Source organism: Penicillium canariense (genome assembly GCF_028826845.1).
Source record: "Penicillium canariense strain IBT 26290 chromosome Unknown utg000001l_segment0_segment0, whole genome shotgun sequence".
Taxonomy (NCBI): domain Eukaryota; kingdom Fungi; phylum Ascomycota; class Eurotiomycetes; order Eurotiales; family Aspergillaceae; genus Penicillium; species Penicillium canariense.
In genome coordinates, this window is record NW_026622728.1 from 8,185,503 (window position 1) to 8,199,861 (window position 14,359).

The following is a 14,359-nucleotide window of genomic DNA, read 5'->3' on the forward strand; positions in this document are numbered from 1 at the left end:
CACGGCAGCTTGGCGTCTCGCGCCCCTCAAGCTCCAACAAGCTCCACCGAGCCAGCCCTGAGTTCCCGGACGGCCGGCATGAGATAGCTGTCAGCTTGCGCATCATGGCGCTGGACGGATCCAGCAGTTATGTGGCTCCTAATAACCTAACGGAGCCGTCGGACTCCCTGCCCATCTTCGACGTACAGCGGGTGCAGCTCCAATTCTCGATCGCGGCGGACTTCGTGGCCGCCCAGGTCGCTAACAATGTGCTCATCTTAGCCCTGTCGACGGGCCGGATCCTTCGAATCGACCTGGATAACCCTGAAGACATCGATGGTAGGGCAGACAACCCAATCCGGATCCCCCGAGGTGCTTGTCGCGTCGTGAGAAGCTGAGCTGACTCATGTGTGTCCATTTGCAATAGACATCGACCTTCCCAAGAAATCCTCAGAGATTGGTCTGATTCGACGCATGTTCCTTGATCCTTCTGCGTCTCATCTAATTGTCAGCACCACCCTCGGCGAGAATTACTATCTCCACACCCAGTCGCGCCAGCCCAAGGCCTTGTCTCGGTTAAAGGGCGTTTCGATCGAAAGTGTTGCTTGGAATCCCTCTCTGCCGACTGCCTCGACGCGCGAGATTCTTCTAGGTACGACCGACGGCACTGTCTACGAGACGTACATTGAACCGTCTACGGAGTTCTATCGGCGCGAGGAGAAATATGTCACCGCAGTATACAAGGTGCCGGATGCCTCGCCGGTGACTGGGATATGTGCTGAGCCAGTTCCATCGAGACCCGATCAGAGAAGAGTCCTTGTGGCCACACACGCGAAATTGGTGCATGTTTTAGGCCGGATAGGGACCTCCAAGCATGGACGAGATGGCGGCGGGTCAATATATTTCGAGCTTTTCCAGCGTGAGACACCTTTGGTTCACGATATATCCAGTCCATCAGCATCAGCGCCATCCTCCTTGATGATATCCTCCTCGAGTCCCGGAGGGCATCAGGCGGAAGGATACACAGAGAAAGAGTTCGCATGGCTCAGCGCTGAGGGAATTTACCATGGCCAGCTCTCATCCGAGACTCCGTTTGACCGTGCGAATATGCTTCCTCGCGCCAAATTCCCCGCATCGCAGTCCGCACGGGGAGGGAGAAAGTTGATTCAGGATCCGATTTCTGGAATGACTTTGACCCATTGGCATGTTTTGGCACTTGTCGAAGGCCGAGTGGTCGCCGTTAATCGCCTGAATGAGGAAATCGTTTATGACCAGGTTGTACTGGAACCTCGTCAAAGTGCACTGGGTCTTTTGACTGATCTGACGCAAAACACATACTGGCTTTTTACCAGCCAAGAGATCTTTGAAATCGTGGCCAATGACGAGGACCGAGATGTGTGGAAGGTTCTTTTGAAAGAGAAGAAGTTCGATGAGGCACTTCAATACGCTCGCGGGCATGCGCAACGCGATGTTGTCCTGACGGCATCGGGTGACTTTTTGGCAGAGCAGGGCAACTTCCTCGGGGCTGCGAAAGTCTGGGGCAAGAGCAGCAAAGGCTTCGAAGAAGTTTGCTTAACAATGGTAGATAACAAGGAGTACGATGCTCTCCGGAAATACCTTCTCTCTCAGCTTTCGACATACAAAAAAGCGTCTGTCATGCAGCGAATCATGGTCGCAAGTTGGCTTGTGGAGCTCTTTATGTCCAAGCTGAACTCCTTGGACGACAGCATCGCTACCAACGCGGAGCTGGTCGAGGGTGCGACAGAGGACCAAGTCCAGGATCAGCTGGGCAGCATCCGAGCCGAGTTCCAGGAATTTGTGAACAAGCACAAAGCAGATCTGGACAAGAAGACTGTCTACGACATTATCAGCAGCCATGGCCGCGAACAGGAATTACTTTTCTTTGCAACGGCCACCAACGACCACAATTATGTGTTATCCTATTGGATTCAGCGAGAGAAATGGTCGGAGGCATTGAACGTCCTGCAGCGCCAGAGTGAACCAGATGTCTTTTACAAGTACAGCAGCGTACTCATGACACATGCGGCAACCGGGTTGATCGAGATTCTAATGCGACAGACGAATCTCGATCCGGAGCGGCTCATCCCCGCGTTGTTGAATTACAATAAGACCGCCAGCGTCTCCCTCAATCAAAATCAGGCTGTGCGATATCTCAACTTCATTATCGTCAACCACCCCAATCCCGCCGCAGCTGTTCATAACACGCTCATCTCAATTCACACCTGCAACCCATCACCCTCCGAAGCCGGGCTGCTCACTTATCTCCAGTCGCAGCCATCATCGCCTCCTCCATATGATGCCGATTTTGCTCTCCGCCTTTGTATCCAGCATAAGCGAGTTCAGTCATGCATCCACATCTACAGTGCTATGGGCCAGTACCTGCAAGCAGTAGAACTCGCCCTGGAATACAACGATATCGAGCTCGCCGCCATTGTCGCAGATCGCCCCGAAGGCAACGACAAGCTTCGCAAGAAACTGTGGCTCCTCGTCGCGGAGAAGAAGATCCGGCAGCCTGGCACGGGTATCAAAGATGCCATTGAGTTCCTTCGCCGTTGCGAGCTCCTCCGCATCGAGGACCTCATTCCCTTCTTCCCGGACTTTGTCGTAATCGATGACTTCAAAGACGAGATTTGCACCGCTCTCGAAGACTACTCGCGCCACATTGATGCCCTGCGCCAGGAGATGGATAACTCTGCACTAACGGCGCGCCAGATTCGGGCAGAAATTGCAGGTCTCGATACCCGATATGCGATCGTGGAGCCGGGCGAGAAGTGCTGGATTTGTTCCCTGCCTCTTTTGAGCCGCCAGTTCTTTGTTTTCCCGTGCCAGCATGCTTTTCACAGTGACTGTTTGGGTAAGGAGGTTCTGGACGGCGCCGGCGGCAAGAAGAAGTACATTCGGGATTTGCAAAGCCAGATGAGCAGCGGGGATCTCTCTTCCGCACGGAGGGAAGAGATTGTCAAGGAATTGGATGGGTTGGTTGCGGAAGCTTGGTATGTGCATTTTCGAACGCCAGCCTCTCCCTCAATGCTAACTTCTCTCTAGTATCCTATGCGGCGACCATGCCATCAAGCAAATTGATAAGCCATTCATCGCCGCCTCGGAGACGACAGATGAGTGGGCTCTCTGAACACTTGAACGCTGACATGTCAAAGTCTCTTGAGTGCTTTTGTTTCCTTCTGGTGCGATCTGCTATCTGTAGTTCATCGCAGTCGCATAGGGCGTGTTGCGTATCTGGCAGTCCCATCTTGAGCTTCTGCAGAGTGGGTGCTCTCTCGTTGCTTTTCTGCAATACCCTTTGTTTTTTTTTGCCCATGTACCTGTTTTATGTTCATGGTTCATTTTACGTCAATAGCCAATGATATATATACCTTAGAAGAATGCGAGTTCTATCATTATTTTTGATCAATAGGATCTCGTTCGTCTCGACCGTCTCGGAAATACCCAGCAACTAACCACGCAGCGGAACGGCCAAAGACAGATACCTTCTCCGTCCCCAGTCCGAATCGCAGACGAGATCGATTTTCGTTTCACACCCCCAGTGAATGAATTGCGAGCGCTTTCCTTCCACCTGGGCAGGTGTTAGGATTGATCTGGTTGGAAGATTTAAATTGCCCCATGCAATCCGCTTTCTCCTGGGCATTATGGATGATGAACGGATGTATATAACTGTATCTATCTTATACAACGATCCAAGCCCGGACAACACCACCATCTACACGGCACTAGGTAGAAAGCTACTTAGACAACCCTACTGCCAGCAATATTCAGTCAGCAGGTGATGCTCATCCTATTGCCCTCGGCTCGACAATGAAATAACTTCTAGTAGGCAGCGGCCAGATTGTCTTGGACCCGGTCTCTCGGCTCGGGGCCGGACTAATCTCCAATCTCCAATCTCCAATTGACGAACACGCCCAAATTCATACGTCAACCCGCTACGGGTCGTCAATCACGTCTCATTCGATCCCACTTTGTTCATCGACGGAGGTCCCCGGCACCTCCTCGACTCCGATCAATTGGCCGTCCGGCGGCCGATTGCCAACCACACCAACAACCCCCCCCCACATCACGACATCACATTGCGCCATTCACACGGTGTCCCGACCCATCGCGAGAGCAAAAACTGCTCAGCGTAGCTCCGATCACCGAGTCTGGACCAATACCGGCGCCAGTGGCCGATCGGCAAGAAAACCGTAAATAGAAGCAGTCCAGAGCTCTCCGAGCGACCCCACCCGTGTCCTCGGCGGCTCCTCTCACAGACTCAACATCGTCCACATAAGATCCACGACGGTCATGGTGATCCACGGAATTGAAACAGACCATCCGTTCTGGGTAGGCAGTACAGTACCGACTCCATTCAATGGCGGATCGGGGTCCTGGATTACAGGCACAGAATGACGTTGATGGGGCAGGGTGGAATGTCGAATGTGGTCGGTATGCCACTGCCCAGTGGCGAATTCCGCGGTCGCCCCGGCAGAGGCTAGAAGGTGTTTCGGAAGGTCCCACACGCCGCGGGGGGTGTCTAGGTGATGTGTACGATAGACCATCACCATCACCATCACCGTGTCCGGGTTTGAGGTTGAGGGATTGTTCGGGTGGGAGACTTGCCGCGCCCATGGTTACACGCGATGTACCACATACTACATACAGTATGTACGGGGGATCCCTCGCACGGGTGAGGGGTCATGCCAACGGTCTGTGTTGACTTGGCAACCGTTGCAGGCTCGACCTGTCTGACGGCCGTCTCGTGGGAGGGGTTTGGTGTGCGACTGTGATTCTGTGGCGTGGCGAACTCCCGGAGCTTGTTCGCTTGTTAAGCGCCGACTTGACGTACGTGAGGAGAACTTCTATTTTCGTCATACCCTTCCAATGAAGAAATTGGATTGCGTGCCGGTTGTCGTCGGCGTGTGCTGTATGGGGAAACAACCAGCGCGGCTATGGGGCTACATGTACTTCTTTTGTCCCAGTCAGCGGGCTTGGCCGGCCTGGTCTATATTCGGCTGCACTATACGCCCAGGAGACAGACCGCACGGCATCTTTGTGGCGGCAGTCCCGTATCGAGGACCGCAATGAAGAGTACCGGAGGTCAAGCCTTAATATCCATCGCCCGAGACCACCGAGCCTGCGCTTCTTCCTTTCATGCCCGCCATGACCTATCAACTGTCTGTCAGGTCTGCGGAGTTGGGGGCGTCTGCAGCCACATCCACCGCGGCATGCTCCTGCGCATCCGACGCATCGAACTCGACCGCGTCAGATCCGGATTTTGGAGCCGGGCTGAGGTCATGATCGCGATGGCGCCCGGGAGCAGCAGCTGGCGAGGCGGGGGCTGTGGAGATGGAGATGGGAGGTGGTGGGAGGGAGACAGTGTCCGTGATGTCGTTACCTAGACGGTGGTAGTCCCAATGTATCTCATAGAGAGGGACTGGATTTATATGATGGGGCGAACATCGTATACTGCCGCTGAGAGGTCGGATCGAGCCTAGTCGAGCATATCGAGAGTAAAACAATAAAGTAAACAACCGGCAACTAACGAGGAAGCTAGCCATGCATGAACGCACTGGAACGCTAAGATGACCCAGTCTAGGACCGCCACCTGAGGCAACGATCTCCCTTCGATTGCCTGCAGGGCGGACGACGCACACGGAACAAAATCCACCTACAGGAGGCTGGGCTCATGGCATACCGCGTCCTACAGTACGGAGTACATCCAGCCTGTACACACTGTGCAGGTCCCCCTAGACGTATCCGGCGTGCTGCGTGCTGCGTGCTGCGTGCTGCGTCCCATCGCACCCCGATTCGCAGCACATATTCCCAGCCAGGTTCTGGTTCTGGACACCTCGCACCGATGACCCGCTGATGTGCCCAGCCCGTTCCCTCCGCCATCTGCCGGAACATTCCTATCCTGTGTATCTGCCGATCTATACAGTAGATGGCCCGAAGACCATCGAAACCCAGGGCCGGGCACGCGGCGCCAGACCTTGGCAGCGCCCCCAAAAAGGGTCAGAAGGATTTCAGCCTTCAGCCCTGAGCTGTGGTGAGAAGAAATCGTACAGATAGCACCACGCTGGCCCGGGAGAAAGGCGAGGGGGGAGGTCATGGCTCCCGTGGACGATGGCCATTGGGGGACCACCGGCCAATGGGGTCGCGGGACAGCCGGGAAAAAGGGAAAAGCAAAGAAAAGCCAACAGGCGGGCGAGCCAGAAAGCCAATTCTACCTTCATGATTGCAGTGCATTGTTATTATGGTGGTTCGGGCGTGTTGGACCGGTCGGACCAAAATCCGGGGAACGCGGGCCCCGTGTCAGACCCCCGTTATGATCATGGCTGGGGAGGGAACGCGAGCGGAGATGCATTTCCTCGTCTCCTTCGACAACCCCAAAACACGAAACCCTAAAATGGAAGTGACGGTTCTGACACATCCACTAGAGGAAGGGAACTAGCTTGGCTCGAGCGGTTGGGAGAAAAGGACCCTGGATAGCACGGCCGTCATCTTACTCTGTAGGAGTGGGCCCAGATAAGCTGATGATCTCATACCTCCGGCAGATAGTGATGGTTCTCCCACATCTTATCAAACAAAGAGACTAGCTAATCTAATCCACTGTAGTCCCGCGTGTCTCCGTACAGAGGGAGTCCTGTATGCATTGGTCATAGGCTTCGGGGGGCTTAGGCTATTCGCATTGGATGTGCACCAAACGGGGGGGTCACAACAGACTTCCTTTATCGGCGGCCACCCATGGCTCTGGCACATTCCGACCGTCTTCGCCCTGCCCTCTTCTTTTGCAGAGAACCACAGAACTGCGACTCCAGCTGGACATCAACTCTGGTACGTCGATCGTGCGGGGTAGCCGATAGGCCTGAAAATTGGGTGATAACCACTCGTCCACGGTTAAACACGACTTGAGAGTTTGATGGTTCCGCTTCACGAGTGACAGGACCTCGTTATCGCGTGCCGATCTCGGGCCCTACGAGATCACCCGTGGCTTATCACGAGAATTCCTGCGCTGGGAATGGGAGTAGTCAAACCCACGGGGTGATGGAGAGGTACCTCCTCCGTAGAGATACCGCCTGTCACGATAGAAGGTACCTCCGGCGAGGCAGGATAGCCTCTGGAATGCCCGATAAGAAAGCGCTCAGTATCGGACGGGTCCCCCGGTATCAGGGCGATCGAATGCCAACAGGCTCTCCATATCAGCATCCACCATCCACCATCCGCTATCCGCTATCCACCATCCACCATCTCGCAACCTCTCCTAATCTCCCCAGTTCCGTATGCCGCCGTATGCCGCCCGATGTTCCCAATCTACCGGGAACGTCGGGTCCAAAAGGCGATGAATAGGGTCGAGGGACACGTTGCATATCGCACCTCGATCGTCATGATCATCATCGGGGAGCGGAGGCGTGGCGTCTGCGACGCCATAGGCTATCGACCTATCTACCATTGGAAGTCAAAGTAGAATGGAAGCATCACTACGGAGTACTGATACACTGATACGCCATCGCAGCAGGATCGCATGAGACCATTTCCGGTCGCGGGCGGGTAGTGTTTCGCATTCAGAAGCTGCGCCGCGCCCGGCACGAGTCGCCATATCACACTGCAATCTACGGAGGATCTGCCGTCATAATGCACGGAAACAGAGACTGTAGATATCGAGGTGGGTGAGGGGGTTGCGTAGGGGATGGGCGGGCTAAATGAGCGATCATCTCGACCGTGCGAATGGCATCGCATGGCGAGAACGAAACTACTGTACGGTCTTCCGAGTCGGGAGTTGGAGTCAGGTATTTGACTCGCCGAAAGCATGGTCGTATACGGAGTAGTCTATATTCTATAGTCTATAGTTGAGTCGCTGGTGCGCACGTAAATCCAGGAAGCTCGTCGCGTGATGGGCGTGGCGCCGCTCCCACACCAACTTCCTACTTCCACGTCATTCGCAATGCCCATCCTGCCACTCAGGTTAATACTGCGAGACCTCCATCGGCTCGGCTTATGCAAGGACAAACCTTGCAGCACACCTCGCAGGAGGCGGTCAGCCCTGGCCCGTCCAGAACGGCGCTTGTGTATGTGCAAGCCCTTCACCGCTGGATTCGGGACGGACACCCATGCTGCGTGGGTGTCTAACATTCGTCCGCCAGGGGCGAGACATCTACGACGCGAGAGCAGGCGAAGGGACACGGGGGAGGTTGGGAGGGCTGCTGCGACTGCAGATGACAGTTGCGAGCATGCTCCACACCCTTCTTTCCTCTTGCCAGGACGTGGTTCGCTGGGCGGGGAAGGGAGGTGTGGTGCTGCTCCATTGGATCGGATCATCATTGACGATAGTAATTGCCTTTCCCCCTGATAGACCGATCGCTATGCCCATTTCAGTCAACCCCCGCCAAGTGCTACTGGGTGCGACGATTGCTGTCTCACCATCCCGCGCGCCAAAGAATGGCCCGGATTGTTGGTGATGGCGTAACCAGGGGGGATTTGGTCTGTGGAGGATAGGCTAGGCGTGTCGCTCTAGTGAGTATATTGAATATATTGGATAAACCATGTACGATATGTATCGTAGGGTCCGGGGTGTCGTGCTAAGATTGGCAACTGATGCTATCTCGGGTGTTGGGTGCAGTGCTATGCACTACACCCAGACCAGCCCGCACGTAACATGGGGGAACTAGTCCAGGATGGGATCTGACTGGGGCCGCAATTCTGCACGATGGGCTCCCCCTAGTGGCTGCAGGGCGGCGGGTACATGCTGCAAGTACCTAGTGTCCTGGTACAAGCTTCCGCAGGCTGCATAGGATGCTATCGGTACATCAGCAGAAGGTACCTGCGGCCAGCAGTAACCCCAAAGCATAAACCATAAACCATAAAAAGTCGCAGGCAAAGAAACTCCGGGGCCTGCAGTAGGAGTGGCCCCCCGACCCGGAAAAGGGCCAATGAGGAGATATCACGCCATCCACCGACCATGGCGTCATGCACGCTGGAAATAGTGCCCAAGCTGCGCAGCCTGATTGGGGGTTGCCCCAGGATCCGATGCGCAATCCGCCGGGTTAGGTTTAGGGCGCCACCTTGATCCGCCCTCGGCCGTGACTCGCTGCTGGTCGTGGGTCGGCTGCCCCTGCTGCGCAGCTGCTCCCTTCTGACTGGGTTCTTGTTTGGTCTAGTCCGGTCGGGTCTCCTGGGTACTCGGAACTCTCCAGTACTGCAGGTCCCAGTCCACCTGCGACCCCCTAAGGAGAGTTTGGGTCTTTGGGGTCGGGAGGGGGGGGTCAACACAGAAGCGTCTGCGATGGGTCTCTGCATGTAGATCAATTGGGAGTTGGTGGTTGACGACGCCTGAACTTCAGACTATGGAATGATTCCAATGGTTCTGTATGCGGGTCACTGATCATAATAATGAAACAAGACAATGGACGAGGTACTGATGAATTCTCCGTATTGGCAGTCTTGGTGGGGATTGGTGGACTGGCCCCCAGGGTCTCGACGGTGACGCCGTCCAGGGTCATGGAATGTCTGGGAAGGTTCATGAGGCCAGTCGAAAGAGCAGCGTAGGGGGGGGAACATGGCTGCCTCGGATTGCGTGGCGTGTATGGGTAATCTATGAAACTTACCGGGTCTGTACGTGACGGGTCTGGGGGACACCGTTTCCGTTCTGCTGCCTCTGTGCCAGGCTGCCAGGCCACGGTCCTCGGCTTTGGGCGCAGGTGCAGATCGTCCACGAGGAAGACCCGTTCATGACGAGTACTGGTACGGTCACCCCAGGCTGGCCCTCCCCACCCGTGACTGCGGTGGCTCCTTCGCCTTTGTCCATGCCGAGTGACTCCCCCCCCCCGTTCTGCCATCTATCTCAACGTCTCCTCTCCTGATCATCTCGCTTCCTTGCTCTCCTTCCCTGTCCCACATCTTTCCCTTCGTTCCTCCCCTTCGCACTTCCCTCCTCCCTCCTTCACTTCTTCGTCACCTCCCATCACTCTTCCGTCGCCGACTACTCTCATCTCGTTTCCTCATCCTCCCGCTACCTTCCTTCTCTCTCCCCGGAACGGCGGCACTCTTCCCCATAGCGAGCATCACTGCAACGCATCGCTGCGGACCATTTACCATCGAGAGTGCTTCTCCCCGCTCCATCCCCGCCGACCTCCGTTCGATCCGGTTCTCTCCGTTTGTCTTCCCTCTGTCGGAGAGCCCACCGAGTCTCCATTGACTCATACTTCCAAGTGGTCATATCGGATCCACCCGTGACTACATCTCGCTACTTGGATCCCACGTTTGTTGTCTTCGTCCCGCCAACCCTTCACGAAGACATCTCCCTTCTCTCGTGAATCGTCCCATACGTGCCTGCGTGCATTGTTAGCTGAGCGACCTGGAGAGTTACCGCTACTGCGGGAACCTGGCTTTGAGTACTCCGCCTTGTCCGACCCCTGGATTTGGAAGGTGCTCCTCCAGGATCCCCATATAACTCCCTTCGACTTGAGAATCAAGTGGTTCCCCTGCTTGATCCTGAATCCCATTTGGCCTTGCTCGTCTACCAATCGGTTTGTCCATGACTCAATAATCTCGACATTTCCATTCCGAGTCACGACCGATCTCGTCCTTGAACCCGGTGTTCACTGGCTCTTTTTTTTCTTCTTCTTTGCTATACTTTTCAACATCCTTGTTACGATCTCACGCAGCGCAACTCTCTCGTCGATTCCTCCCGTTCGCCCTTCATCAGGCCGACTCTCAACCACTTGGTCCATTCCTTCGACCTAGCTTTCTTCTCTTGTTCTTCCCCAGGCTGCACGCCTCTTTCACAACCGAAACAAAAACGACATACAAATGAGCACATAACGGTCTTTACACATTTTCCTAAGCGTCCATACACCCCATTCTTTGGGTGCCATTCAGCCGCGCCCTCTTGCGCCCGCGCCTCTCATCTCTTTTCCTTGTCTATCAACTTTGTTCTTCTGCCGATATATTTTTATGACACCTGGAGCTGACCGGGAACATCGCCAAACTCCTATCTGATTCCCTACCACTCCGCTTCGGTGGTCCCTTGTCGTTGGGATTACAGGCCTAATTTCTTCTTTTCTTGACTATTAATCACCACCCCCCTCATTAGCCTGGTTGCTGTGTTGACACGTCTTTTCGCGTGCAAAGTGTTCTGAAGCGGTCCATAGATTGTTCCCTGGCTTCATTGTTCGACCTCTTACCTCCCTCATTCTCCTCTTCCTCGTTGCATTTCTTTGCATCACCATTCCACCTTTTCCGTTCCCCGCTCTTATCTCCCGGGACCGGCACCTCAACTCATCAACATGTCCACATTCACCTCCATGGAGTGCCTCAAGGATAACTTCGTCAAGGGCCGCCTTCTGGATGGTCGATTCCGTACTGTGGCCCCGCTCAATCACGGTTCGTTCGGAATGGTCTTTCTCGCAATGGACACCACGACCGGCCAGGAAGTTGCCATCAAGTGCCTGACCAAGACGGCGTCCACCGACTTGCCTGCCCCACTCGCTGTTGATGACCGGTTTGAGGAATTGGAGTGCCACAAGCAGTTCGGTTTTCACGCCAATTTGGTCAATTTGATACACAATTTCGAGACCGAGCACCACACCTACCTCGTCTTGGAATATTGTGCCAATGGTGATCTATATGAGGCCATTCGTTTGAACCGCGGTCCATTGGAGACCGAGCATGTGCGGGATTTCATGCTCCAGCTGATCCATGCTGTCGAATACATGCATGCCAATGGCATCTATCATCGTGACATCAAGCCTGAGAACATCTTCTTGACTTGTCATGGCGACATGAAGCTTGGTGATTTTGGTCTTGCTACCCGAGAGTCTCGGTGCTACGAGGCCTGCGTTGGCAGCGATCGCTACATGGCCCCGGAGCAGTACGAACCGACTGCCACAGGCTACTCACCCGCTCAGGCAGACATTTGGTCTGTGGGTATCTGTCTGTTGAACATTCTGTTTGCTCGCAACCCCTTTGTGACACCTACCGAGTCCGACGTTCTTTTTGCGGACTACGTGCGTGACCGCCAGTCACTATTTGACATCTTCCCCAATATGTCTCAGGACACTTTTGAGATCCTGACTCATGCCCTTGCCATTGACCCGACCAAGCGTTCTTTGGCCGAGGTCCGCCAGTCCATTATGCGTGCGGTTTCCTTCACCACTGATGACGAGTCTCTGGATGAGTTCTGTACCGAGGACCGTGAGGTGGTTGCTGCCAGTGCCAACCGCGAGCCCCTCCGCACGCCCTCCATCCAGAGCCCACACGTCAACCAAGGCGATTCGTTCCCTTGGGCCAAGGCTTTGCAGTCCAGCCCACCTCAGGCCATCCGCCAGCTGTCTGTTATCCCGGACAACGAGAGCTATACCGAAGACCTGTTCCCTCCTTCGGAGGTGGCTGGTACGTCGTGGTTCTCTGTTCACCCAGACACCCCATCGATGGCCTCGGTCCTGGATTCCGCCATGGGCGAGTCCTTCCGCTCGCATCACCTTGGTGGAAAGCGCGAATCTCCCTTCCTCCCTCGATCCGATCCAGTCCCCATTACCGGATCCCTTCCCAGCCATGCTATCAAACCCCTGCCATCGCTCTCGATGGTGTTTGGCAAGCATGCGAATGATCAGATTTCCAAGAGCTGGAGTGATCTTTGGGACGAGGAGGAATCGGAGAATGAAGAATCCGCGCTTCAGCTGCGCCGTGAGCAGAACTCTCGTAGCTGGAGCATGGAAAGCCAGGATACCCGCCTGCCGGATTCTCTGGCGGGATTGCGCGAGCCGGACTCCGCTACCCCTATCGATGAAACTCCTACCCTGGATGCTCAGCCGACCGCACCCCGTGCCATCCGTGCCAAGTCCCTGGATCTCGACAGCGACCCTGGAACTTCAAGCAGCACGCCTCGCCCCTTCCACCAGCCGTCATCGCCACCCAAGAGACCCTCCAACGTCGACAAATGGGCCGAACTGGGCGACAAGCGCCGCAACTATAAGACCCGTGAGCTCTTTGGTCCCCTGAGAGTCGTCAACAACTCGCGCCGTGATTGGGGCCTCGGGTCTTCCGGATTTGATCGTGGATCCCGGACTAAGCGTGAGTCGCCTCAGTCTGAGCGCCGGCGCCGGTTGTTCCTCGAGAGGGACTGGCGCCGCGAGGGCGTGGAACTTCCCAAGCATTCGCCCATGAAGTTTTCGCCTTATGACGGAAGCGTCGACGAAGACCTTGATCTCGTGGGCGGATGGCACGACCTTCACCTGTAGCACCAGCACCACTATCTACCATTGCCTTGAACCATTCCGACTCCATTCACACACCCCCGCGGTGTTTTTCTTCCTCGCAGTCGTTGCGACGTCCTTTTGCGCTATTCGAAATTGAGTTGGGAAAAAAGTTGAAAAAATTACCAACGATAAACTAATCCTGTTTATTCGTCTTTCTCATGTCCTTTGTCTTTCTTGTTTTCGGTTTGGAATGTTTGCTGGTGCCTAGTCGCCCGCTCTCAACATTGACAACGCCTCTCAATGGGCCGTGTCACTTGCCTGCCCGCAGCCCTTCTTTTCGCTTCTTCTTCACTTCTTCCACTTTGTACTATATGGGGCTGTGGGCAGCAGAGCACCGGCGACAAGCATCGAGCACCAAAAAGACTAGAAGGCGGAGGGGAATCGTTCTGGGGGAGGTGTTTTTCTTTTTCTCTTCTCTGTTCTTACCCCTTTATCATCGCTCTTTTTTTAACACGTTTGCATATGGACTGAAAACGACTCGGGGAGCTAAAAGCATGTGGATGTGTGGGGTTGGCATCGGATGGCAATCTGCGATGCGGTGGAGTGTGGACCTGAACACGCAGCCGCGTGTTTCCCTCTTTTGACAAGTGTACTGAACCCTGATTATGTGTACTGTAACTAGCTTGTGGGACAGTCAAAAGGAAATTGAACTATCCGTGAAGAAAGAAATCTGCTATCCTATCACCGTAGTCCCTGAATTTGCTTAATTTCTAATGTATTATTTGTCTCACTGTAACGTCCGCAGCGCTTAACGGTCCCGACGCATAGGCGGGACTGTAGCGGGCACGCACGGGCAGAGTGGATCTCGAATGAGCGGTGGGCATTATGCTGCGGGCACTGTCGGGATTCTCGGAGTACCATGAGCCTTCATGCAGTCCGGAAGCTTTTTCCTTGCAATCATGAAGTATGAAAAGCTGCCATAATCAAGCAATGACAATAGCATCAACGTGAACGAAACAAGCCATCAGTCATATACCCCGAATGTTCTCTTGATTTCCAACAGCGTACTCCATAGAACAAGCAGAAAGGCGCAAGTTCCCCAGGCCCAAGCGGCGGTGAAGAGGGCGGTGACCCCAGCTGTCAAACGGTTGAGATGCCACTGGTCCACTCCCCACCGC

The 14,359-nt window shown here is 54.8% G+C and overlaps 4 protein-coding genes across 4 annotated transcripts; 2 read left to right on the top strand and 2 right to left on the bottom strand.

The window, feature by feature from the left end:
* Positions 1-104: 104 nt before the first annotated feature.
* On the top strand, positions 105-3,130 carry N7482_002826 (vacuolar protein sorting protein DigA; the record flags this gene model as incomplete). The annotated part of the gene is made up of 3 exons (XM_056684951.1): positions 105-318; positions 407-2,993; positions 3,046-3,130. 3 exons carry the CDS (start codon positions 105-107, stop codon positions 3,128-3,130), a joined length of 2,886 nt encoding a protein of 961 aa, XP_056548557.1.
* Positions 3,131-5,156: 2,026 nt separating this feature from the next.
* N7482_002827 (uncharacterized protein) lies at positions 5,157-5,895 on the bottom strand (the record flags this gene model as incomplete). Its single annotated transcript, XM_056684952.1, has 2 exons — positions 5,157-5,383; positions 5,661-5,895. 2 exons carry the CDS (start codon positions 5,893-5,895, stop codon positions 5,157-5,159), a joined length of 462 nt encoding a protein of 153 aa, XP_056548558.1.
* Positions 5,896-9,287: 3,392 nt separating this feature from the next.
* Positions 9,288-9,790, bottom strand: N7482_002828 (uncharacterized protein; the record flags this gene model as incomplete). Its single annotated transcript, XM_056684953.1, has 2 exons — positions 9,288-9,492; positions 9,591-9,790. 2 exons carry the CDS (start codon positions 9,788-9,790, stop codon positions 9,288-9,290), a joined length of 405 nt encoding a protein of 134 aa, XP_056548559.1.
* A 1,480-nt stretch (positions 9,791-11,270) lies between these two features.
* Positions 11,271-13,223, top strand: N7482_002829 (putative serine/threonine protein kinase; the record flags this gene model as incomplete). The annotated part of the gene is made up of 1 exon (XM_056684954.1): positions 11,271-13,223. One exon carries the CDS (start codon positions 11,271-11,273, stop codon positions 13,221-13,223), a length of 1,953 nt encoding a protein of 650 aa, XP_056548560.1.
* Positions 13,224-14,359: the final 1,136 nt, after the last annotated feature.